The sequence below is a fragment of the Arachis ipaensis genome, chromosome B5, assembly GCF_059453495.1.
Source record: "Arachis ipaensis isolate K30076 ecotype BB chromosome B5, ASM5945349v1, whole genome shotgun sequence".
In the NCBI taxonomy this organism is placed as follows: Eukaryota; Viridiplantae; Streptophyta; class Magnoliopsida; order Fabales; family Fabaceae; genus Arachis; species Arachis ipaensis.
In genome coordinates this window covers 6,718,331-6,742,900 of record NC_142440.1, presented here as the reverse complement: position 1 = coordinate 6,742,900, position 24,570 = coordinate 6,718,331, and the positions used below count along the sequence as shown (strand labels likewise).

At 32.5% G+C, this 24,570-nt stretch overlaps 3 protein-coding genes across 5 annotated transcripts; 2 read left to right on the top strand and 1 right to left on the bottom strand.

Annotated features, from left to right (window-relative positions):
* The first annotated feature begins 2,301 nt into the window (after positions 1-2,301).
* On the top strand, positions 2,302-6,596 carry LOC107642689 (galactomannan galactosyltransferase 1). Of its 2 annotated transcripts, none has more exons than XM_016346121.3 (2): positions 2,302-4,076; positions 6,229-6,596. In XM_016346121.3, the coding sequence occupies exon 1, from the start codon at positions 2,686-2,688 to the stop codon at positions 4,054-4,056; it is 1,371 nt and encodes a 456-aa protein (XP_016201607.1). In that variant the 5' UTR covers positions 2,302-2,685; the 3' UTR covers positions 4,057-4,076; positions 6,229-6,596. The 2 variants fall into 2 exon arrangements, with proteins under 2 accessions (XP_016201607.1, XP_016201608.1); XM_016346122.3 differs by lacking the exon at positions 6,229-6,596 and adding an exon at positions 4,513-4,770.
* LOC107642690 (uncharacterized) lies at positions 5,878-7,737 on the bottom strand. 2 transcript variants are annotated; one of them, XM_016346124.3, is made up of 5 exons: positions 7,581-7,737; positions 7,439-7,502; positions 7,095-7,334; positions 6,879-7,004; positions 5,878-6,502 (listed from the first exon to the last, which is right to left on the bottom strand). In XM_016346124.3, exons 1-4 carry the CDS (start codon positions 7,689-7,691, stop codon positions 6,883-6,885), a joined length of 537 nt encoding a protein of 178 aa, XP_016201610.1. In that variant the 5' UTR covers positions 7,692-7,737; the 3' UTR covers positions 5,878-6,502; positions 6,879-6,882. The 2 variants fall into 2 exon arrangements, with proteins under 2 accessions (XP_016201610.1, XP_088345060.1); XM_088488934.1 differs by lacking the exon at positions 5,878-6,502 and having other exon boundaries at positions 6,705-7,004.
* Positions 7,738-17,609: 9,872 nt separating this feature from the next.
* On the top strand, positions 17,610-20,529 carry LOC107642688 (U-box domain-containing protein 30-like). The gene has a single exon (XM_016346119.3). It carries the CDS (start codon positions 18,428-18,430, stop codon positions 19,784-19,786), a length of 1,359 nt encoding a protein of 452 aa, XP_016201605.1. The 5' UTR covers positions 17,610-18,427; the 3' UTR covers positions 19,787-20,529.
* Positions 20,530-24,570: the final 4,041 nt, after the last annotated feature.

Here is a 24,570-nt window from a genome sequence, read left to right as displayed (position 1 = left end):
TATGATGTGTATTTAATTTTTAAAATGGTTGATTTTAAAATAAATATTGATGGATGAATATGGATAAAAGGAAATTAAAAGTGAAACAGTGCTACGAAAATTTGAATAAAAAAAAGAAAAAATTTAAAATGACAAAGGAAAAACAAAAATAAAAGAGTAAATATAAATAAGATGAATTAACAATTATTTTAAAAGTTGATAGTAATTGAGAAAAAAAAAGTAAAAAATGGATATATAAAGTAATTAAAAAATTAACTGTAATATTCAAAATTAATTTTCACGTTGTTAAAATATTAATTATGTAATATATAGGTTAAGGATTTGAGTGAATATTGGTTGAGTAGCATTTTTATTTTTAAAATTAATTATTAAAAATAACGGTTATAAATTTGTAACACTTTAACAAAGAAAATAGATATATTCATTAAGTATAAAGGTCTACTTTTTTTTTTATCCGACCTCCTAATCAGTGGGGGAGTTTTGTGTGGATAAGGGCATGGCCCCTCAAAATTTTTGTAAAACTATTAGTATTTTTACTCTAAAAAAATAAAATTAGCTTATTTGATTAAATTGATATATTTTTAACTTATGTATCTGAGTTTTATGTCCATTTTTATTATTTTTTCAAATTTTTTATTCTATCCTATTTGATTTAACAAATAACATATTTTTAAATCAACAACAAATGACATATCTTTAAATCAACGTTGCAAATTAAATATCATTATAAAATTAACACTAAATTATATTTAGCTTCTCGTATAGTTTCATGCATTATTTTATTTTTAGAATAAAAAAATTATAATATAACTAGTAATAATATCAGTTATTAATAAAAAGTTATTTTATTTTTAAATCAACTTTACAAATTTAATGCCATTAGAGTATACCACTGTTTATATTAATAAATTTTGATATTTTTATTTTATTAAAAATTTAAGACTTTGTTTTGTTGTATTATATTATTTAATTTGTAATAAAAGTAATAATAAACATAATTAATCTTGAAATTTTTTAGAGATAAATATTATTAAAAGTAAAATTAATTTTTTAAAATATTAAAAGATAATTTATAAATTATAATTGATTTTATATAATTTAAATAAAAATTAATTTTAAAAAAAATCAGTTTTTAAATAAAAAAAATTAGTTTTCTAAATAAAAATAGATTTTTCTGTACAAAAACTAATTTTTTTTTATGTAAAAACTGATTTTTTTTAAATTGATTTTTTATTTAAAATCAAATTGACTTATTAACCTAAACAAATTTTTTATTAATCAAAATCAGAATTATTTTTTGTTAATCTTAACCATATATAATCCTACATATTAATAATAAATTTATAAATAAAATAATTATATTTATAAATTTTATTTTAATATAAATCCTATTATATAATTTTTAGATTTTTGGCTCATCTAAAATTTTTTTTCAAACTCTGCCACCACTCCTAATAGGTCGGATAGTTAAGAAGGGTCTAGTTTTACTTATCTAAATAAGTAATTGTCTAATCTCTCTTATTATCTCTATCTCTATTAAAAGATAAATTCTAATAAACTCCTAAAATAAAGGAACCGTTATCCATCAACAAGATGGAACTATTTAAAAAAGTAGTTATCAAATCTACTATAAATATCTTGATATCCTTAGATATATTCATGTTTCAATCTACTAAAAATTTACCTAAAATTATTGCTAATTCAAGTACTACTCTCACCTCCTCATAAAAATCTACCTAAAATTCTTGCTAATTTAAGTACTACTCCGGTACTCCCACCTCCTCACAAAAAATTCGAATGGCGGGCGTACCTCACCACCAGCATAAATAAATCAGAAATTATTTTTGTTGAGTTTGAAAATTATAAAATTGAATTTGAATTTGTTTTAAGAACAATGAAATGATTTAATTTAAAAAATATATATATAAAAAATTGCATTCTTCTGTTTGGACGTCAGCTTCCGAAAATTCCACCCTTACTATTAAAATAGGATTACGATTCCATATACGATAATATGCAAATCAAGGGAGAAATAGGAATATATAATAGAGAATGTTAGTTATGGGTTGATAAACAAATTAAGTAGCGTACGCGATTGCAAAAATTGCTCCTTCGCAAGGCTTGTATAAAAATCTCCAAAGTGGCCTCATGATTCAGGAATCTCAATAGCACGCAGTCCTCTGTTTTACTCGTCCATGGTCTCCATCACTAGATCGAAACAAATCTCACTTCCACTTATAATAGTAGGTTAGTTTGTACAGTATGTGTATACGAAAAACAGTTAGAATAATAATAATAGCGTGCCAAACATTTAAACTGGATTATTTAAGAAGTCAATAGGAGAAAAGAAAGAAAGAATCCATCTGGCGAATCAATATTGGCAAATAATTAAATGCAGCACAAATAAAGAAGAAATCAAAATTTTTAATAGAATAAGAAGACCCAAAGAACGGTATTGTTCAATAGGGCCATGCCGTTGATGGCGCACCCCTGTGTTTGATATAAACGACACTGCGCATTTACGATAGCTTCTCAAGACTCCATTGAAGCGTTTCACTTATTCCTCTAGCCTAGCCATATATAAATAAAACGAAGAAGAATCTCAACCATTTTTGGAGGGGTCCTGACTCCTCTCTGATCTATGCTAATAACCAACACAAAAACACTTCACTTTCACCGCAAACAATGGTATCATCCGAACCCTCTTACCACACCGTTCCCACCATGGCAAAATCATCTACTCACTTTCATAGAAGTAAAACCTCCATCTTCCTCTCCGATGGTTGCCTCTTCCTCGGTGGAGCATTCTCCGCCCTCCTCATCGTCGGGGTTTTCTTCTCCTTCACAACGCCCATCCCCAGCAACATCCCCAATTTAGGCTCCGTCACCACAAAGTTCACCGCCGCACCCGCCGTCGCTTGCGAAACCTCCTCCTCCGGTCCTGACCTCCGGTTCGATCCTCCCGATAGAACCTTCTACGACGATCCAGAAATGGGGTACACCATGGAGAAGAAGGTTCACAACTGGGACAAGAAGCGCGAGGAATGGCTAAAGCATCACCCATCGTTCGCCGCGGGAGCAAAGGAGAGGATCATGTTGGTGACGGGTTCTCAGCCTAAACCGTGCAAGAACCCCATCGGTGATCACCTTCTCCTCCGATTCTTCAAAAACAAAGTTGATTACTGCAGGCTCCACGGGTACGACATATACTACAACAACGCGCTGCTCCACCCTAAGATGTTCGGTTATTGGGCCAAGTACCCAGTGGTGAAGGCCGCCATGCTGGCCCACCCGGAGGCCGAGTGGATCTACTGGGTCGACTCAGACGCGTTGTTCACCGACATGGACTTCAAGCTCCCCCTGGAGCGTTACAAGGACCACAACCTCGTGGTTCACGGTTGGCCCCGCCTCATCCACGAGAAGCGTAGCTGGACGGGCCTCAATGCCGGCGTCTTCCTCATCCGCAACTGCCAGTGGTCGTTGGACTTCATGGATGTGTGGGCCAGCATGGGCCCACAGACCCCGAATTACGAGAAATGGGGGAAGACGTTACGGTCAACGTTCAAGGATAAGTTCTTTCCAGAGTCAGACGATCAGACGGGCCTGGCTTACCTGATCGCCATAGAGAAGGACAAGTGGGCGGACAAGATTTATTTGGAGAGCGAGTACTTCTTCGAAGGGTATTGGGAGGAGATTGTGACGACGTTTGAGAACGTTAGTAAGAAATATGATGAGGTGGAGAGAAAGGTGAGGGAGTTGAGGAGGAAGCACGCGGAGAAGGTGAGTGAGAGGTACGGTGAGCTGAGAGAGAAGTTTGTTAGGGGTGGCGATGAGGTTGTTGGGCGGTTGAAGAGGCCGTTTATCACACACTTCACGGGATGTCAGCCTTGTAGTGGGGACCACAATCACATGTACTCCGCCGATGCTTGCTGGAACGGGATGCTCAGGGCGCTCAATTTCGCCGACAATCAAGTCCTCAGACCTCACGGTTACATGCACCTCGATCTAGGAGATAACGGAGTTACTCCCATTCCTTCTGATTATCCCCAACCATGAACCTCCCCTGCCCCACTCAGGTATAATTTTAATCATTAATCATTAATCATTAATTTAATATTGTTGCCCAATCTCAACACATATTCTCTATGTTGTTATTGGTTTTTCAATTAGCAGCAGTCGAATAGTATACTAGGAGAGTACTTATCACTTATTAGTTATTAGGGATCTTTTCTGTCGTGTTGCGATGACCTGAGTAATTAACAACAAAAGGGGTTTTCGTATTAGTATTAGTTTATTAGGCCCACTGTCTCTAATTTTTAGTTTTGAGGCATCGAACAGGTGCGCATTAGTGGGGGATAATACGTTCTTCCCGGATCCCTAGGGGAGCGTAATGTTGGTGGCTGATGTGTCTCTTATTCCCTGCTAAATCTATCTTTTTGACTTGTTTTCGACAAACCAAACTTAATCTATGGTCTTTACGCATGCTTTGAAAATGACTGAATTGCTTTTCAGACTTGCTAGTTGCTACCTGGGAAAATGAGGCTTCTCCCAAGAATTCTTACTACAAGACACATACTAGTTAAACCTATTTGATTTACATAATTTATTGTTTGATATATTAGCAAGGTAAATTTATTATTTTTGTTTTGAATTATTTTTTTAGATTATGAATATTTTTTATAGTAATTATTAAACTTTTATTTAAAGCGAAACAATAACTTCTTATTATTGATAATTTGATATTTCAAACAATAAATGACATTTGAACCACCTGATTTGTTCATAAAATATCTAAGAAATTCTCTCTCTCCCCGTGCTTTCACACCGATCTAACAATTAACTATTTTTTAGAAAATAAATATTCTCAAATTTTTTTTTCAATTGTTTGGTAAAGTATAATCTCTTATCTTATACTCTTTAATTGGAATAAGAGAAAATATATAAAAAAATATTGAATGATGAGAAATCACACCTTACTAAACAATTAAGAAAAAAATAAAAAAGCTACACTATTTACTTTTTGTTATGTAAATGTCATATTTTACCCTAAAACATAAAATTTAATTTTGATTGAAAAAATCATAATTATCCAATCAAATTTATGAGTTTAGATAATTTTTTTATGTGGAAATATATGATTAATCTTTTGTATAAAGTTACGGTATATTGAAAGTGTATAAAATTAAATTCAAAACATAAACATAAATTAGGAAATTATGTAAAATAGTTTTTCATGTAAACATAATATAAAGTGCTTAGTCACAAAAAAAAAAAATATAAAGTGCTTAAATTAGTTTAATCAAACATTTTTCCCGCTATGTTAAATTAAAAACATTAAATGTTGTTATTTCGGTGTTACTAGTGTTTCTTTATCTGATAAAATGACATAATCCAAGATTTTTTTTTTCCTCTCTAAAATGTAATTTTTCAAAATGATAGGAAATTTAATTATTTCCTTAACAGAATTTCCTTACCTAGAGATGTTAAAGTTTGTTATTAGGAGTATTTTAGATACATATGCGTGGGTATTCTGCAATCTGTACTATATGAATGTTAACGAATGGTTTACGACAACTTAATTTTGAATTTTAGTAGTAAGTAGTAACAATATAATATAACTCAAATAAAGCTATTTGACGTAACAATAAATTACTTGCTCTTATGTTACTAGCAAAAAACAATAGTGAAAAGTATAGGAGAAATGTTTGTGCACGCAGACAAGACATCCCTGTTATATATCTGCTTTCAGACAATCTAGTAAAATGATATCTTATTTAATATTTATCTCAGTACAAGGGTAAGGTGCGCAGGAGTTGTATTCTATTGTCGCTCAACCACCGTTATCCAAAAAAGAAAAATGGAAGCCCAACCACCATGATCTTTAAATGATTGGAATCAACGTGAATGTAGCTACCAAGCATTTTTATTATTTCTTGCAGAGTATTAGCTAACACCTCATTGAAAAATAAAGATGGCATTAACTAATTAGAAGTTCGTACGTATCGGCAGCTAACCTGTTAGAAGATATTTTAAAAAAGAAAGCAACATAAACGTTTCACGGAGTCAAAATTTAATGATGAAGCATATTGTGAAAACTATTTAATAAGAAAAATGATACTAATCGAAGTAGTGTACTGTATGCTGTCAACTCACTAGCCGTGGTTGGCTTCTTGTTTGTTTGGGAAGCATTTGTTGTAGATCTCAAAATGTCTTATTATGGACATGCAGGCAAAGGACCCATCAAGTTTGGAGAAAGCTGATCGTGGCCCATCAATAAATATGGGTATATGAAGCACATGCCTACGTTCAGAGCTTTTTCATGGATAGTATTTATCACCTAAGTTGTGGGTCATAGATTATCAAATTCCAAAAGTGAGACATATCGATACATCCCCATAGTTACAAATCTACAATCCTACAAGTTACAACACATATATTGGCCATTCCATTTGCCCTTTGCTTGTTTTACTTCTTTTCCTTTACTCTGCTAGCTAGCTCCTAGCTGGAAAGTTCAGATTTAATAGGATGTTAAGCTCTATGATGTTCATATCTGATGTATCCTAAGTCAACATTGCTCAATAAAAAGTGTTGATGAATCGCTAGTGCCTAGTATGACTATTATTAGTTAAATACAAAAAAAAAAAAACAAAAGAACCACTACCACATTACCAAATTAACTGGACGGCAATCACAATTCACAGCTAAAAGATTAACGGTATCAACGGAAGCAATACCCAAATTTTAACCGATCAAATGTCAATAGCTATCAATAACAAAAGCGCAATCAGCCACGACCCACCTAAAATACTAAAAAAAAACTCAGATCAATGATAACACGAGTGTGTTTCTTGTTTTTTTTTTTTGGTGTTTAGACTTACACAGTTACACATTCGACTCCTTAACAAAAGGAGCAGAATTGGAAGTTTGAGGCATAACTTTGGGCAGCTTTTTGGCCATCCTTGGCTTCCTGGTTCTATTCGAGGTGGAGGGAGCCGCTCCATCACCTAAACCATGTTGCGCCATCACGGAAGAAACACATGAATGCAGCCACTAATTTTATTAGTCTTACATCAACAAATGAATAATAAAATTACCAGGCTCGTGGAGTGGAGAAGATTCCGTTGAAGCATTTGATCGAACAGGTGGTGCATCCTGCGTAACTTGATGTGTATAAGGAGGCAAGAGGGGGCCAATTAAGTTGCCTCGACGAATTGCATCTTCCTTGAGCTTCTTCTTGCGAATCTTCTTCCGTTGAGCCCTCGTTAGCTTCACCGTCCCGGAATCGTGTTCTTCGTCGCCGCTCGTGGAAGCATTGTCGTAATCATCCGAACTCCCTAGATTTTCAGTGGGATCCCAAAATGTTAATTAATTTCAATTTCCCCGCCTTCTACTTGTTGCGAGTGTCAAAGGAGGTTACTATTCAGTAGTAATTTGTTACCAGAAATAGCATGAGAAGGCGAGCGTTGCGTGAAAGCATAAACGGGTTTGAGATCTTGTTGAATCTGCATTGTGGCAACAACACTTGAACACTCAAATTGAGCGTAAGAAAGAAGAGAGTAGAAGAATAGAGATGTAAATACCGGTTGATGAGATGGTTCGGGTTCGGGTTCGGGTTCGGGTTCCGGCGAGGAGGGATATAGAATGTTAACGATGGCTTCATTAAACCTGCGCTTTCTCTCTTCCGGCTTCATACGCTTACCCTTTTGTCCCTTTTGTCCTTTTCACTGAAACCATACCCAGCTCAGTAAGATCATTCAATTAAAGCAAATAGCCAATAGGTAACGGTTTTTTTTGGCCAACTAGATTTTTTGGGCTGGGCCAACTAGATTTTATTGTCTCCCTAGCAGTGTTGTTTATTTTATTCATTTTCTCGCAAGTCCAAAAGAAAACATAATATTTTTCATATCTTTGTTTCTCGTTGTGCGTTTGTAAAAATTAAAAAGTAGCACAATTGCATTAATAATAATTTTATGATTTCTCTTATCTATTTGGACAAGGCGTTTGCAATTTTTCATTCAAGAGGATATTAATATGATAACAGTTCCAACCATTTATATTTAAGTAGACAAGTTGTTAGACTAGGATACTAAATAATATTGTTATTTAGACAACTAAAAGTCTAAATGTAACCTTACAACTAACAACTACTACAACAACAATGTGATTTTTATTTTATTTTATTTTTACAATCTTGTTATATATTGTCAGTAAAATAATTGCTTTTAACTGTCAAGAATCTAAATAGTAATTCCCTAACATATATTCCAAGATTTTTTCCCCTTTTACATATCCAATTGCGACATGCCCATAGAGGAAAGAAATGCATAGTGGCATTGAAATTTGAGCTACAGTTAGGCTTTTATAGGCCAGCATTAAAGGCTATCATAATGCAAAGGGAAGGCCACCCTCAATATGTTTGGCAATTGAATTGTGATGGGACATTAGCGTATGGCCATCTCATCTGGCCTTGCTGCTCTTAAAAGGTCACAATAACCTCATTAGTTATTACAGAGAATTCTAAGAATCTGGAGATTATCTGATCTCAGATATCTATTTAAGATAGAATAGTATTTTACTATTTTTAAATGCTTGGTTTATAAGTTTAATCTGCGCGTAATTTTATTAATGAATTTCAGTTTTTTCGATTAAAAAAAACTGAAGTTAATGGTATAATCATTATCAGCTACTGCTATGAAGGGCCATACCAACTTTTCTGCCCGAAATAACTATCTCTCAACTCTTTCCCCACGCAATTGACACCGTCGCCATACACACTCTCGCACACACAGACACAAAATAATATACTTCTCGTATGATCCATGCCCGCCATTTTTTCACTTGGTTAGTTTTCTTATTTCCCGTTCTTGATTTGGCTTTGGAATTAATCCTAAATAGCAGTACTAGTACATAAGGCTGCATTTATTTCTAAAAATAGGACAAGACAAAACACTAAAATAGAGACATAAAATTTTATGTTGTTATATTTTTTTTTGTGATAAGTTAAAATAAATTATAAAATTTTTTTATTTAAAAAATTTGAGACGAAAAATATAATAATAAAAAATATAATTATTAAAATTAACAAAAATAATGAAAAAAAATAAAAAATAAGTTATGTCTGTTGTTAGTGTCTTCGTGTCTTTCCTCTCAAAATAAATACAAAATACACTATTTCTGTAAACAAACGCAGCCTAAATAATGTCGGGACGAATAATGCAAGTATTGCTCAATCACATTTGCATAACATTTCCGTATTTAGAAAATCTGATTTGAGAGACGTCGCTTACAAGTCCTGACTAGCCTTCATCACAGAAAAAAAGAGAAAAAAGAACACGAACTTGAAGAATTTCACAAATTGAAAGAAAAAGACAAAAATAAAAAATAAAAAGCATATTTTCCTTGGGTTGACTAAAATTCTAAAACAACCCTTTTCTTGGTCTTGCTTGGACGGCATACGCATAGCTTCTTCTCCGAGGAGAAATAAGATGCGTGACATTGATATCATCATCATCATCATCATATCCAAACTCACACGGCTTGTCCTCATCGATCCTTGCAATCCGAGGCGGTTTCCGGCTAGTATTTCCATGGCTGCTGGTCCTAGCGGGGAGAAGTTTGATATTGGTGGTTGATGATCTAGCGGTGAAGGATGTTCTGGGGAGAGTGGGAGTTGGGAAACCCATGGTGGTGTCGATGACATAGCAGGTAGTGATGGCTTGAACGTAGAGGTCCTTGGGCTTCCTCAAGAGCCTCATGAGTGACTCCATGTACCTTCTCAACTTGCTTCCTCTCTTGTTTGTCATGTTTCCACAATGCAACCTAAGCTTCGATGCTTGAGCACCTTATCGCAATTCACGGACCCCTTTTTAAATACACACATCTTAGCTACCCCATTCTTATATGTTGTTCAATGCTTATAGCTAACCAACCTAGCTAGGATATGCAAGAGGACAAACCTTGCTACGTACAGGACAGTTTTATTTATTTATTATATATTGCTAGATTCATTCTCTTCTTTGATCCTTTCAATCATAATCGTAATAGAATCTCGATTTAATTCTTAAAATCTTTTAATATTACAATTTTAAATGAGTAAATTAATTTTACAAAATTTATATTAAGTCTGATGATTTTACGATTTAAATCTTGTTTACATACTTAATTTACTTTTTTTATTTTCACAGTAAAATTTCAATTTCTCTATCTTACTTTCAATATTAATGTCTATTTGAGCATGCAAATTAAATAACATTAACCTTCTTGTACACTGAACCACCATTTTCCTCCCAAATAACGACTTTTAAATCTTACATGTTTACTTTAGCTAGAGAATTGATTTTTTTTTGTTCAATATCAAATTACGATCATAAATCCTAAATTCTAAATTTTAAAAAAATAAGGTAAAAAAATTTTAACGAAAAAAAAAAGAATTCGTTACTATATTAACTAATTAGAAGTTAATTTTATATATACATTTTCATAAATGGACAACGGTTAGTATATTTAACTTAATTTAGATAATTAGTATATTAATGCACATATATTTGTGGTTTGAAATAAGGATTTACACTTTTACCAATGCTAAAATGGGGGTAGGTAGACATAAATAAGTGAACAAAAGTACTCATTTTATCACACAAGTTAGGTTCTATCCCACACTAAATTGTGTAAATGTACAAAGTAAACTATATATACGTTCATTCTTTACATATAATATGTTGACAAAAGCAGAAACAGATTTAGTTTGTTGGAGGGTGGACTGTGCGGAAGTGATAGCAGGCATACCTATAAGGACTTCTCATAAATTACAATTTAAACAAGACATAAACTAAATCCACAATCTTTAAATGCGCTATAAATCTCGCATATATAATATATAATACTAGAATATAAATATTTTAGAACAAGATTCGAAATGGCCGTCGACGGCAGCTGATCAAGGATAGAAAAACCAGTGTTATGTCTATCCATATGCCGCTTAATGTTTAATTGCTCTAACCTTGTTTATTATTGAGTAAACTAGCAAGGAGCATAATCCATGTGCTAGATGCTACTTTTATTTTTTGGTGTTTTCTTTGGGTCTCTTTTTTTTGGGTATTTTTTGTGATAGACTGATGGATGATAGTTTATTGCTTGGTATTGTATTGGGCTAAATATCTCTATTTCTCTTAGCCCAATTTAAATGAAGTTTATAATGCTTTGAAGAGAGTCCACGATTGAATTTTCAGATTGTTCGGATTGGGCCCAACATGTTATGTGATTCATTTTCTGGGTTAAAAAGGAAACTGGCAAAAGAAATCTTCACTCCAATAACAAAAAAAAAAGTTTTTAATGTTAGGCACTACATACAAAAAGATAAGAATGAGCAGTATGAGTTAGAACGCTATGTAATTAGTTTCTTGTCAAAATAAACAGGAATTACATGCAGTTTGGTTCTTGATATCTCATAAGAGAGAGTTTATATTATTAAGCATTTGATTAGTTGATTAATGATTATGAATGATGTAGACGGAACACTGGACTGTCTGTGAACTGTGATAAACGCCAAATACTTGTTCAGTCGGCATGCCTAACTCATACACCTAAATTCTTCTTTCTCCCATTCTTTTTTTTTATAGAATAAAATAAAAATAAAAATCTGAAAGGAAAGACGTTTTCCTATTAGCCCTCGCAGTTAATATAACAAACCAGTTAGGGAAAATTGAAAATAGTTGAGCAAAATGAAATTAGTAAGACACCGAATGCTGTTGGAATTAACCATACTATACTAATAATTAATGAATTAAAAACACTACGAATACGTGCATTATTGGGGGTGCACCATAGCAGGGTAAAAGAAATTATTCATGGTACAAAGCAATTAGCTAAGGTCTTCGTATGAGTGAGTATTGTATTGTAATGTAATTGTTAATCTCTCCAAAGTCTGAAGATTGATTATTATTATTATAAATATTTGTATAGTATAGGAGTTATGAGAGAGTGGCTAAGTGGATCATGTGACATGCTACAATTTAAAAATTATTATTGTGGTCGATCATGTGACTCCCACAGTATCTCAAAGTTGAATGAATCCCTCGATAGTAGATTTGGTCCATTTATATGACCACCCAATTTTTTAAAATTAAAATTGCACTCCACACACCACCAAGGCTTTCCTCTCCTCTAGATCGAAGATGAATCAAAATTATTAATAAATTAATATTAAAAAATGGTTTGTCCTTCCAAGTCCCAACCCGTAGCTACAGTAAAGAATTGAATCCAACCTCCCTATAAAGATCCATCCAGTCTGGACACATAGCATTTCCATCGGTGCTATCCATAATTCCATATTCAATTTCCATTAAGAAAATGGATACAATCTGTTACGTAATATCAATACTGCTAGCTGCTTTACCCATCAGACCAAACCTTATAGGGAACACCCAACCCCAACCAATTTCTAATTATCTAATTACTCTCCACCTACTTTACATATGTTTCTTGGCTACATTTTCAGAACATAAATTAGGTGAAAACAACTTCATTAAACTATAAATCTTTGTCATTTGAATATCACTCTAATGAGAGGGAAAAAAAAGGCATTAATTTTATGGCTGTATTTCTATTCTTTATATGTTAATAGTATTAATATGTTATCCCATTCCCACGTGACCTGGGTAACCGTTGTTTTCTAAATCATAAATTAATTAACTTCCCAATATTAATGTACTAGTACTTAATTATTTGATTTCCACCTAAAAAAAATTGTCTTCAATCTTTTACACACTACTTTCTATTATATATTGACAGAATACTAATTTTCATTGACTCGTTTACAAATTACAATAGTTAATATTATCATCATAATTAACAACGAATACGATACTAATAACATAATAGAGAATTAAATATTAATTTTTTTTAAAGAAAAAAAGAGAAGGGAACCAGGAGGGAAAAGTTGTGGAGGTCAAAATGTGGTCTTCCTGAATCCTGCTTAATATGATGAATCTGGGTGGTAAGTATAGTGATGAAAAAAGAAAGCAGAATTAAGGAATATTTAATATGCAAAGCGTACAAGGTTAGCCATAAAAAACAGTGACATAGGGTTGAGAAGGGGACAGTGTTTTGGCAGAGTCACGTGTCAGTGTCCAATTGGGTCGGAGAGAAGGCAAAGGTGGAGAGAGAGAGAGAGTGTGTGTGTTGGACTGAAACTGAAGACTGTGCCATTCCCATTCGCATTAGGATTAGCATTGGCAAAAGCGGTCAAAGCAAAGACCGGATAAGCAAACCGATGCGTACAGTCAAAGCAAAAAACTGTCACGGTCCAATGCTTCGCTGGCATTTTACCCAAATTGCATAAAAGGCAACCTCTTTTGGTGGGACCCACCCTTCCCCTTTCCTTTCGTTTTTTTATATTTCTCAATTTTTTTTTTTGGGAGACCGCAGATTGTCGTTTTATTTATCAGAGTTAAGGTATTGCCATTGAACTTGAACACTAGATATTAAGAAAACTACCCGTCTTCATTTTTCTTTTTCATTTTTCTTTTTCATTTTTCGTTCGCATGGTGGGTTCCACCTTTTAGTTTATGTAACATGGGACCCACTGTGGGACCGCACCAGTTATTCATTCGTCCCGTGGGGTTTTCCCTGAACTTTTGTGAAACTCCTCTGCCTTTCTTAATGCTTCGTGTGGGATAAACCGATAAACCATTTCTTTATTTATGCCTTCAAAGACCAATCTACCCTTTTTAAGTCTTACCAGATCATGAGGAAATACCGAAATAGTGAAATACTCAATAACAAAGGCACCATCTGATGGAGCTTTCTAAGATGGTAAAAGTGGAAAAAGTATATTTGGGTGCTTAAAGGACCAAGTAATGGAATTAGAGATATATATATATATATATATATATATATATATATATATATATATATATATATATATATATATAATACTATTAGTTAAGTACATATAGTTAAATTTTTAATATATTTAAAATGAAAAAGATTTCAACCTTTTTTTTTATTTTAAATTAATATAATAATTAAGGACAAATAGGTTACATGTATGTTGATCATAATTTAATGTTACTCCTTCCAAAATTAATAAAAAACTATATTAGCCACACCTACATTTTTAATATAAAATTAGTTTCATTTTCTGTACTTTGGACAAGAATTTAAATTATAATCGTATATAAATTAATTTATTTTAAAATGATTGATAATATATACTTTTAGTATGTAAATAATAATATTTGATGTGTAATTTACTAAACGTTGATTTATCATCTTTTTTTTTTTTTGTAAAATTATAGCATAAAATAATAGTAATTTTATTTTTTATTAGTTAAAAAATTATTCATAGTTTTTATTTTGTAATTAACTTAGTTGATAATTTTTATTATTGTTTTCCTACAAAAAAAAATATCAATTTATATTATTTATATATTTTTTAAGATTAATAAGTAAAAGAATATTAATATTATTATGTTTATTATTTTAGATAATTGGGTAATTTACATAAATAAATAGTTTGGAGTTGCAAATTAAACAAATATTGTAAACTAATTTTGATTACACATCCTATTCTAAATAGCTTTATGTAAACCGAATTAATTTGACTCGATTTATGCTATTACATGTAAATCGAATCATTTTGATTTGATTTAGCACGTTCAGTATTAAATTGACATAGCTTATTTTGATTTATTGTCGGAGAAGTGTGTAACACGCTAAATTAAATTAGGCTAATTCAATTTACTATTTATACACAATAAATCGAATCAGTCTTATTCAATTTATTATTTATACAGATTATTGACATTTATTACTTTTAGGTTGTTTCATTCGTTTTTTGGTCGACTTCAACAAATAGTGTTGAAACGAGTTTGTATCAACATCTCAAGTATCGGGGAACAGATACGATTCCTCTAAAAAACGGTGAGCTCAACTCGAAAATTATTTGATTACGATGTCAAAGCAATTTTATATCGACATTACTAGTGAGAGAATTATGAAAAACTATAAAAGAATAAGTAATTAAATAAAGAGGAAAATGAAAGTGTGAAATATTGATTAAAACAAAATAATAACAAAAACTTAAAGAAAGTAAATGAAAGTGAGTCAAATAAACAAAAGCAAAACAAACTAGAAATTTGACTTCTAACACTCACATGCACTTGCACTCCATATACTTCCATTGCGTCGTGAAGACTGAGAATTCTATGAGTTTATGTGATGATCTAGTGTTCTTGATTGAAGTCTCAAAACTCTTATAAGTTTTTACTATTTATAGGCCATGAACTTGTTCTGGAATATGTTGTCCACTATCTTACTTCTTCCTTTTTCTTAGCTATGATCTTGTCTTGAGTGATAAATGTTGATCCCTAAAATTTAACACCCACGTTTTCCTTGGTATTCAAGTCCCACGTCTCTTTAGCTTGCTCTTCAAATTTCGCTTCCATATTCTCCTCTTCAGTTTGAAGGTCGAGTAGCAAGCGTTGATAACCTTTCGACTTTCGACGTTGTTTGTACCCTCTTTCTTCGACTTCAACTTGTCCATTTTCGTGTCTTGCAGTCGAAACACCTTCTTGTCGAAACAATTCATTTTTTGTACTAACATAAGTTTTACTGCTTATATAAATTATTGACATTTGTCATTTTTAAGTTAATCTTCAATTCTTCATTAATTTTAAATATAAATATCAATAAAAAAAATCACCCAAGTGAATTCAAATAAAATATAAAAAAAATTTGAATACAAATAAGAATTCAACTTTTATGTTTTAATTTAAATTTTAGAAATCTATATTTTTCCAAAGATTAGTATTTGAATTTCACTATAAAACTAAAATTTTTATAGATTTTATTTTAAGAGACTAAAAAACTTTTTTAACATTAATTTTAAAAAGACTAAATTAACGGGATTAATTTAGATTGTATGATTGTATTAGAAATTATAAATTTTATATATAAAAAAATACTCAAATAACCTTATACTAAACTTTTAAAAGTCTAAATTAACTTTTTTGAGAATTAATCTTAAATGACTAAAATACGTTTTTATATTAAAATTTGTTTAATATATACTTAGATTTGTAAATTTTAATTTTTAAAAAGACTAAAATATTTATATAATTAATGTTTAAGAGAATAAAACAATCTGTAAAGGTTAATTTGAAAAAAATATTAAAACACCATCATAAGATTAATCTAGACTGTTTGATTGTATTAGAATTTAAAAATTTAAATATAATTTTAAAAAGACCAAAATATTCTTGTAGTTCATATTTAAGAATATTAAAATATCCTTTAGTATGAAAAAGACTAAATTATTTTTATAGAATTAATTAAAATTGTTTGATTATATTAGAAATGAAAAAAATTAATCTTTAAAAGACTAAAATAATTTTATTAGAATTTATCTTAAATTTATTATATTTAAAATTGTAAATTTTAATTTTTAATAAGAGTAAAATATCTCTATAATTAATTTGCATACTCATATTTTTCAATTGAATTATTGAAAACATATTAGACCATAATAAGACTTTCTTTTTAAAAAAATTATAAAAATAGTTGAAATTCAATAACACATACAAATAAAAATCGTCATTGATTTGAGCACACAAAAATTTGCGTGTAAAGCTGTAATGCTGTCCACGTCACCAAAAGTTTGGGTTCTTATGGTAAGAACTGGGTTCGGATGATAAAATTATAAAAAGCTCAAAAACTCATATTTTTAAGAGAGACCCAATATTATCTCCAATTTCATTACTTATTTTGGTTTTTTAAGCACTCAAATATACTTTTATCATCTTAAAAAACTCCATGATATAATAATAGAATATACACTTAAGTTATTATTATGAAATCGATTGAAGCTTGGTTTTCTTCAAATCAACATTTTTAAAATAAAAAATAAAAAAATTGAATGCATTGCAGGACATGTAAATGTAACGCTCCCCAACTACTGTACCTTGTGTAAATTTACCCAGCAGTAAGTTTTTAATACACATATGCATACCTGTGTGTACCATAAATATAATTGGTCAATAATGAATATTTTTCACTAAAAGCACTGAAAATGTTCATTCATAGCATACACACATCTAGATACAACCACTATCCATTGAGTGCAATCAACTGACATGAATGGATGAAAGAAAGGGCTTGGAAATGTATAATAGCTACACGTACCATACCGCTGATTCTTACAACTCTAAAATTAAAATACGAAAAGAAGAAAACAACAAAGGAAAATGACTTTTCCAGAGTGTGCGACTCAAAAATCAAAATAGAATAGAAGTTCATGATCCATGAACATTGAAAAGGGATATTATTGTAATTCTATAATACTATATACTATTAATATACTGGTTAGGGTATTAGCGTAATTATGTAATTCAAAAGACCTCCTTCGTGTGAATCGTAGACTGTCATTATTATTGTAAAGTATTGGAGTAATTGATTTTAATAAACAAAGTAAAAGTGGGAGTTTACGACGACAGATTGAAGACTGCACGTGTGGTGCGCAGGCCGAAAGGCTCATTGACCGGCTACTGCCCGCACTCTTCCGGTCACCGTATTTTAACCCTTCAATTAATTAATAAATTAATTTCACCCGTGAGGTGAGACTAATTGCTTTGATGGAAACGCCTCCCAGAAAAAAGAAACAAGAGAGGCGTTAGTGTATAGAGAGGAGCGTGGGGAATGGCTTTTCTGCTCTAGTTCCCAGTCCCCGATTTTGTGGCAGTGGTACGGTTCTTTGATTTATCATTTCAAGCTCTTTATTTTTTTAAACCTAAGCTCACTAATCCTTAATATTAATAATAATCGTTGTGAGCAGTGGCCTCATCTCATGATTTGGTGATCTGGGGTCTTCTCAATTATTTTTTTTTTCCCTTCTCTCTCAACTGTTTGTCTGGCATCGATTTACTACTTGATAGTAGTAGTGGTTGTAGGGTAGTGGCCTGCACTCCACTGTTTCCTCTTTGATTGGTCTAAGATTAGATTCTTTTTATCTTTTTTATTTTTTTCGTTTTTGCTGCTGAGCTCTTTTAATTGTTGTTTTGGCTGATTTAACCCTCCTAGTCCCTTTTTGAAGAGCTTGAGCATGAAGTGAAAGAAGATGATATTTTTTGACCACATATCAGATAAAGCCAACAAGACCACCCTAGAGAATTTCTGTAGACAATAATAAAGCAAAGTTTGAAGAGGGAAAAAAAAAATGCCCCTCTGGAGGAGTAGACTAGTTCGTCCTCTCTTCTTCTTTTTCACCCCCTTTTTCACATGTGTGTACTCAGATGTAGTGTCCTTTGAAGAGTGCTTGTCATTGCAGTCATTTTGAGAGCCTTCGAGGGTTTTTCTTTCCCCCTTGTCATTCTAGTTCTGTTCTTTGTTGGTTTGTTCCGGTGAAAGAAAAAAGAAAGAGAGGGTTTCAAAAATGCCGATGTTTCAGCCTTCCAAGAGGGACATGGTAGGTGGGTACGAGGGTGGAGGGGACGGGCAGATTCTAGATCTGGACACTGCCGTGAAGGACGGTGTGTTGGGGGGAGGCGTTGGCGTTGGCGTTGGCGTTGTGGGAGGCATGGCATGCGAGAAATTGGATCTGGGGAAGATGATTGAGGAGCTGGACTTGTCGGAGGTACCAAGCGTGTTCATATGCCCAATCTCTCTAGAAGCAATGCAAGACCCCGTGACACTCTGCACCGGCCAAACTTACGAGCGGTCCAACATCCTCAAATGGTTCAACCTGGGTCACTTGACCTGCCCCACTACGATGCAGGAGCTTTGGGATGATTCCGTTACCCCCAACACCACCCTCTACCGCCTCATATACACGTGGTTCTCTCAGAAGTACCTTCTCATGAAGAAGAGGTCGGAGGATGTTCAGGGTAGGGCTTCCGAGCTTCTTGACACGCTCAAGAAGGTCAAGGGTCAGGCTCGCGTCATGGCTCTCAAGGAGCTTCACCAGGTTGTTGCTGCTCACGCCACTGCCCGCAAGACGCTTCTCGATGAAGGTGGTGTCTCTGTAATGTCTTCTTTGCTTGGACCTTTTACTTCCCATGCTGTTGGCTCTGAGGTTATTGGTATTCTTGTTTGCTTGACTCTTGATTCCGATTCCAAGAAGAATCTTATGCAGCCTGCCAAGGTTTCTTTGATGGTGGATATCCTCAACGAGGGCTCTATTGAGACCAAGATTAATTGTACTAGGTTGATTGAGTCATTGATTGACGACAAGGATCTTAGGTCCGAGCTTATCTCCAGCCATAGCTTGTTGGTTGGGTTGATGAGGCTTGTAAAGGATAAGAGGCACACCAATGGAATCTGCCCTGGCTTGAGCCTTTTAAGAGCAATTTGCTCCCACAAAGAGATTCGCCATTTGCTTGTAAGCATCGGTGCTGTTTCGCAATTGGTCGAATTGTTGTCTGCTTTGGAGCCTGATTGTTTGGAATTGGCACTTTCTATCTTGGATTCCTTGGCATCTATACCCGAAGGCAGGCTTGCTTTGAAGAATTGTTCTAATACCATACCAATCATGGTCAAATTGTTGATGAGGATCTCGGAGAATTGCACGCAGTATGCGTTGTCCATCTTGTGGTCTGTCTGCAAGCTTGCACCGGAGGAGTGCTCGTCCGTTGCCGTGGACGCAGGGCTTGCTGCCAAACTCCTCCTTGTGATTCAGAGTGGTTGCAATCCTCTATTGAAACAACAGTCTGCTGAGCTTTTGAAGCTGTGCAGTTTGAATTATTCGGATACAATCTTCATTTCCAAGTGCAAGCTTACAAGAACCATCCTATAATTGAGGACTTGGCTGGCTTTGTAAATTCATGAGGTGGTAAAGACAAAGTGAAGAAAGATCAGCAGCTTGTGTTCAGAGAAAGCAAAGTCTCTAATAAACCCCAACACATGGACCATGGGTTTGAGGTGCGAGTCTCTCCTGTATATACCCGTTAGTATTTTGATTCCAACAATTTATTTGATGAATGAAAGAGAATGAATCATAATGTGGACATTGGCAAAACCCTTGCTTGGGTTGGGTGAGTGATTAAGTTTGCTTGCACTGCGGGTTTGTTTTTGGCCAGTGTTTATTCCAATAAAAGCCCCAATCAAGAAGAGACTGGGAAATTCTTTATAAATACCGCTATGGGGGTAACATGGATGTAGAAGTGAAAGTGATGTGGTTGTTGGATAAAGATACTTGTTAGGACTTAGGAGAGTGATGATGATCACATAGAGATGAATGATGGAGCTTGCAATTTCAATTGTAATTGTTGAGGAGTTGCTTTGCTCCATGCCTTACTTTTCCTTGTATCTTCTTCCTCTTTTTTAGAGGCCTCCAATTTTCCATTAAAAAAAAAAAAAGGAATACTGGGAATTTTGCTTTTGATCTCAAAAACGTGTAGAGAGGACTGGAGAGCCTTCTATGACTGTCAAATTTTTATGTGTACAATGGGAAACAATCATTTCTTTCATTTTTCATTCATTTACTATCCTGCAGCAACTTGTTCAAAATGCAAAATTGTGGTATTTGGTTCGATCCAATTAAATTCTTTGATATGAATTGCTAGTTGTTTTCCTTTTTGAAGTTGCCATTTTGCTGCTGCTGAAATGACCTATGAGGAGGGAGGGAACAGAGTGAAAGAAGGAGATAGATGGCAGGTGTGTGTGTGTGTGTGTGTACCTTTCAGCAGATGTGGTTGAGTTCACAGTATTTATGGATGAGTAGACGGTCCAGGTGGGTGTAATACTTTTTTCCTCTTATCCTTTTGTGGTAGAATTTGAGGACAAGACCTCCAATGTTTACTACTCACTGAAATCACTGGCTGAATTGCAAAACAAAGAAAAAGCAAAGCCAATAATAGCTTTCACTGAATAGGAACGTTGAATTGCACTTTGCCCTCATCAATACATTCATTCAATTAGAGAACACCCATGCCTATGTAACTGTTCATCCCGATAGGTCTACTATAGGAGCATGTGTGAAAGTTACGTTCAGATTTTTATTTTTTTCCCCGGTTCCATCATCAACTTTAAACCACAAAAAATAATGGGAAAAGAAAAAGAAAGCTGAATAGGAAGTTTTGTTGTAGACCTTACTCCAAGATTAGTGAAAGTGACAATTGAGTTCCTTTTTGATCAGTATGTTACTTTCTGATAATATATTAGCTTTGGTGTTGTGCAACACTATTTGTATATGCAAAACTGACATGTTTGCATGTACTCAATTCAATCAAGAGGTGGAAAATAAGAATTTGGTATTAAGAGTTGGGGTCATATTAAAATGTAAGTGGATGAAAACACATTTTTGAAATATTCTAGAAGGCTACAAAAGATTAATAGTTTAGATTCTGCTTTTAAGTTGGGATTGAGCAACCTCCCAATACGTTGCTTGCCTTACGGTTATGGATTAAGATACCTTCAAGTTTGATTTCAACACATCTTAATTCTTTCTACATATAAACATTTGCTGAAAAATGAAAAGAGAAATAAAGAATGAATGGAAGGTGACTAAAGAGTAAAGACATGAACTTTAGTAAAGGGGGTTGAAGGCATCATTTTCTGTTTTTTTTTTTTTTTTTCGTTGCCTTTACGACATGCCACACATTTTTTCTTGACCGTCTGTGTCTACAATTACCAAAATCTTGATAATGTCAATGGAGTGGGGCCTGTTTGCTCAATGATTTCATCGTTGAATGAGAGCACATTCATAAGATCAAGAGCACATAGATTTCTGGATCCCCTAACGTGCGCATCATGATTATGATCAATCTCCCAAATTCTTTGAACAAAACCATCCACGAATATTGCTTTACTTTTCCATCTAATTCCAGATTTTTAGAGCATTTTCAATAGTGTTTTTAGAATATTACTTTTGATATTTTTAAAAAGTGAATTGATTTAGAATTGAAATTTGTATTAGAGTTAATTGATTAAATAAAATTGATATCATCTTAAAGATACAAAATCATTTTAATAGAGAACTAATAAAAATTAGTACTCATATAATTATGTTGATAAATAATTAAAAATAATATAAAATTTTAATTGAATTAAGATTAAACATTGAAGGAATAAATTTTATTTTTAATTTCAAATAATTATTTATAATATATGGTCCTACAAATATTTATGTGTCATTTTGTATGATCTAAAATAACAAAATGACAAAGTATATGATCGCTGATTTTTTATATGAAAAAGTATAGGTAGACAATGAAAATACTAAACAATGTGAATAATTGATATGTCGAATGTTCAATTTAATAGGTATGCAGATGATTATGTTCATTATTTTTAATTGAATGGTTATTCCTTTTGATTCGGTTTACTTAATAATTGGTGGATGTTCAATTCATTTGGCGTGCGGATAGTTATCCTAATATTATGGTCTAGAGGATAATTTGAGAGTGGAGTATATTTTTATTTTATTGGACCAATTCTAAAGCTCATTGTTCACATTTTTCACAAAAGTCATTGTCTACCTAACAAAACCCGATTGATATTTAACCACACCATGGTTAGACATTTGACCCTTAGCATTTAAACGGAGAAATTTGGGAACATAAACAGAATAGTTTTGAAAGAATTACTTGTGAATAAATGAACTATCAAGAAATTAACATCAATAATAATAGAGCAAATGAGCCTTGTCCTATTAAGAAAGTTTTTTTTTTTTTTTTGGTCAAGGTCCTATTAAGAAAGTTTGACCACCGTAACAGCATAATTGTATTAATAAATACATACGACCCAATAATAAACCTAAAAGCTGACCCAATAATATCCCCAACTCCTCATTGCAAGAAGTAGCAAGCCCAAGATCACAATTGGAAACTGAAAAGAAATTCTACTGCTGAAATGTTAGGTTTCATTCTTATTTTTTTTTATTAGTAAATCAGACTAAAAAAAAGATCTGATTTTCAAATCAATTTTCATATTTTATAAATACGTCAAATATAAAAAATATTTTTATTTATAATTGATGCTATATTCCATGGTGGCTTACTGAAAAAGTTTAGTCCTTTTTTTTGGGTTCATAACACACTCTCAACCATTCACACACACAATATATAGCTCTTTAATCACTCCACTTGGGGTTGAAACCTGGTGTGACATTTTTAGACACAAACAACTTTGTCATTAGAACATGGCCACAACCACAGTTTAGTCCTTAAATAACTATATATGATCAATCTAAAATATCATCCAAAACGAGAAATATATTGGCTTAAATTTTGAGCTCAAATTCGTCACAGAATACTTAGATTATAAACACCCCTACTCAAGATTTCGTCATGTGCGTTCGGTTCTAACTCGTGAAATTAGATTCTGTTGTCCCAAAAAAAAAAAAAAAAAAACGTGTGAGGACTTCCATGTTGTAATGTAATTGATTACATTGACCAGGAAAATTTCTCCATGTGTAGGTTGAATTCCATGTTTTAGTTATGTTTACGTCGAATGGTTTTGTTATCTTCTGATTTTTTTAATAGATTTTAATATGTCTATATTTATAGTAATTATTGTGGTTATGCAATATTATTAAAATTAATTTTTTTATATTTTAATAATAATTTTTAGTAATATTTTTTTAAAATTATTGCTAAATAATAAAAAGATATTATTTTAATTTTAGTAATATTTTTTTAATATTATAATTGCTGTAATCACTGTAGCATAAACATATTAGAATACTAGATAATTGAATTTCCATTGCTAACAATAGAGGAACGATGGAAAAAAAATACACGAATTAATTGAGAAATGGAGCAGGATTAATTGAGGAACGATGCAAAAAAAATACAAGTGTCAAGTGGAACAAAGCTGCTAGATGGATTATTCGGGGAACACACGAATTTGTCAATTGATTTAGTTTCACCGTGATTTCGATTCACCTTTAAGTTGTGCTGTATCCATTGATTCCATTCAAGCAAAATATTGAGAAATTTAACAAAAGCATTTTCCTTTTACTTTTACTTTCTTTTTTGTCAACAACTTTTGTAACAGAGAATACAGATTTCTTGATATTATAGTGTTGTGAAATTACTTAATCTAAAAGTTGAAACTAATAAAGTGATGCATATGAATATAGTTAGATTTTTAATAAGTTTTTTAAATTATCTTGTACTCATTTTGTTTTTTAGAATTACAAGAACTAAATTTTAGATTTTATAATCATAACAATTTTAATACTCTGTCATAAAACCATTTAAGCAAAAGATGAAGTTGAAAGGAGACACATGAATGGAAGACCAGCATAAAAGTACTTTTGACTCATGCTAAAAACATGATTAAAAACCAACATCGAAGAGTTCAAAAGGATTAAGAGATGAAAAGAAAATCGCACTTTGATTCATTCTGGCAAGTAATGATACTAAGGGATGGCTATTTAATTTTTCTCTTTACAATATTACTCATTATTCGTGGCTTGCTATGATGATTTTCAAGATGAATTGCATATTGTTGGTGGCACCGGCACCTTTAATATTAATGCACAATAATAATATAGTATACAGCAGTAGTAACAAAGTAGCCATTACAATGACACAAGTGTTTGTGTACGTTTTATTATTCAGCATAGGGAGCTTT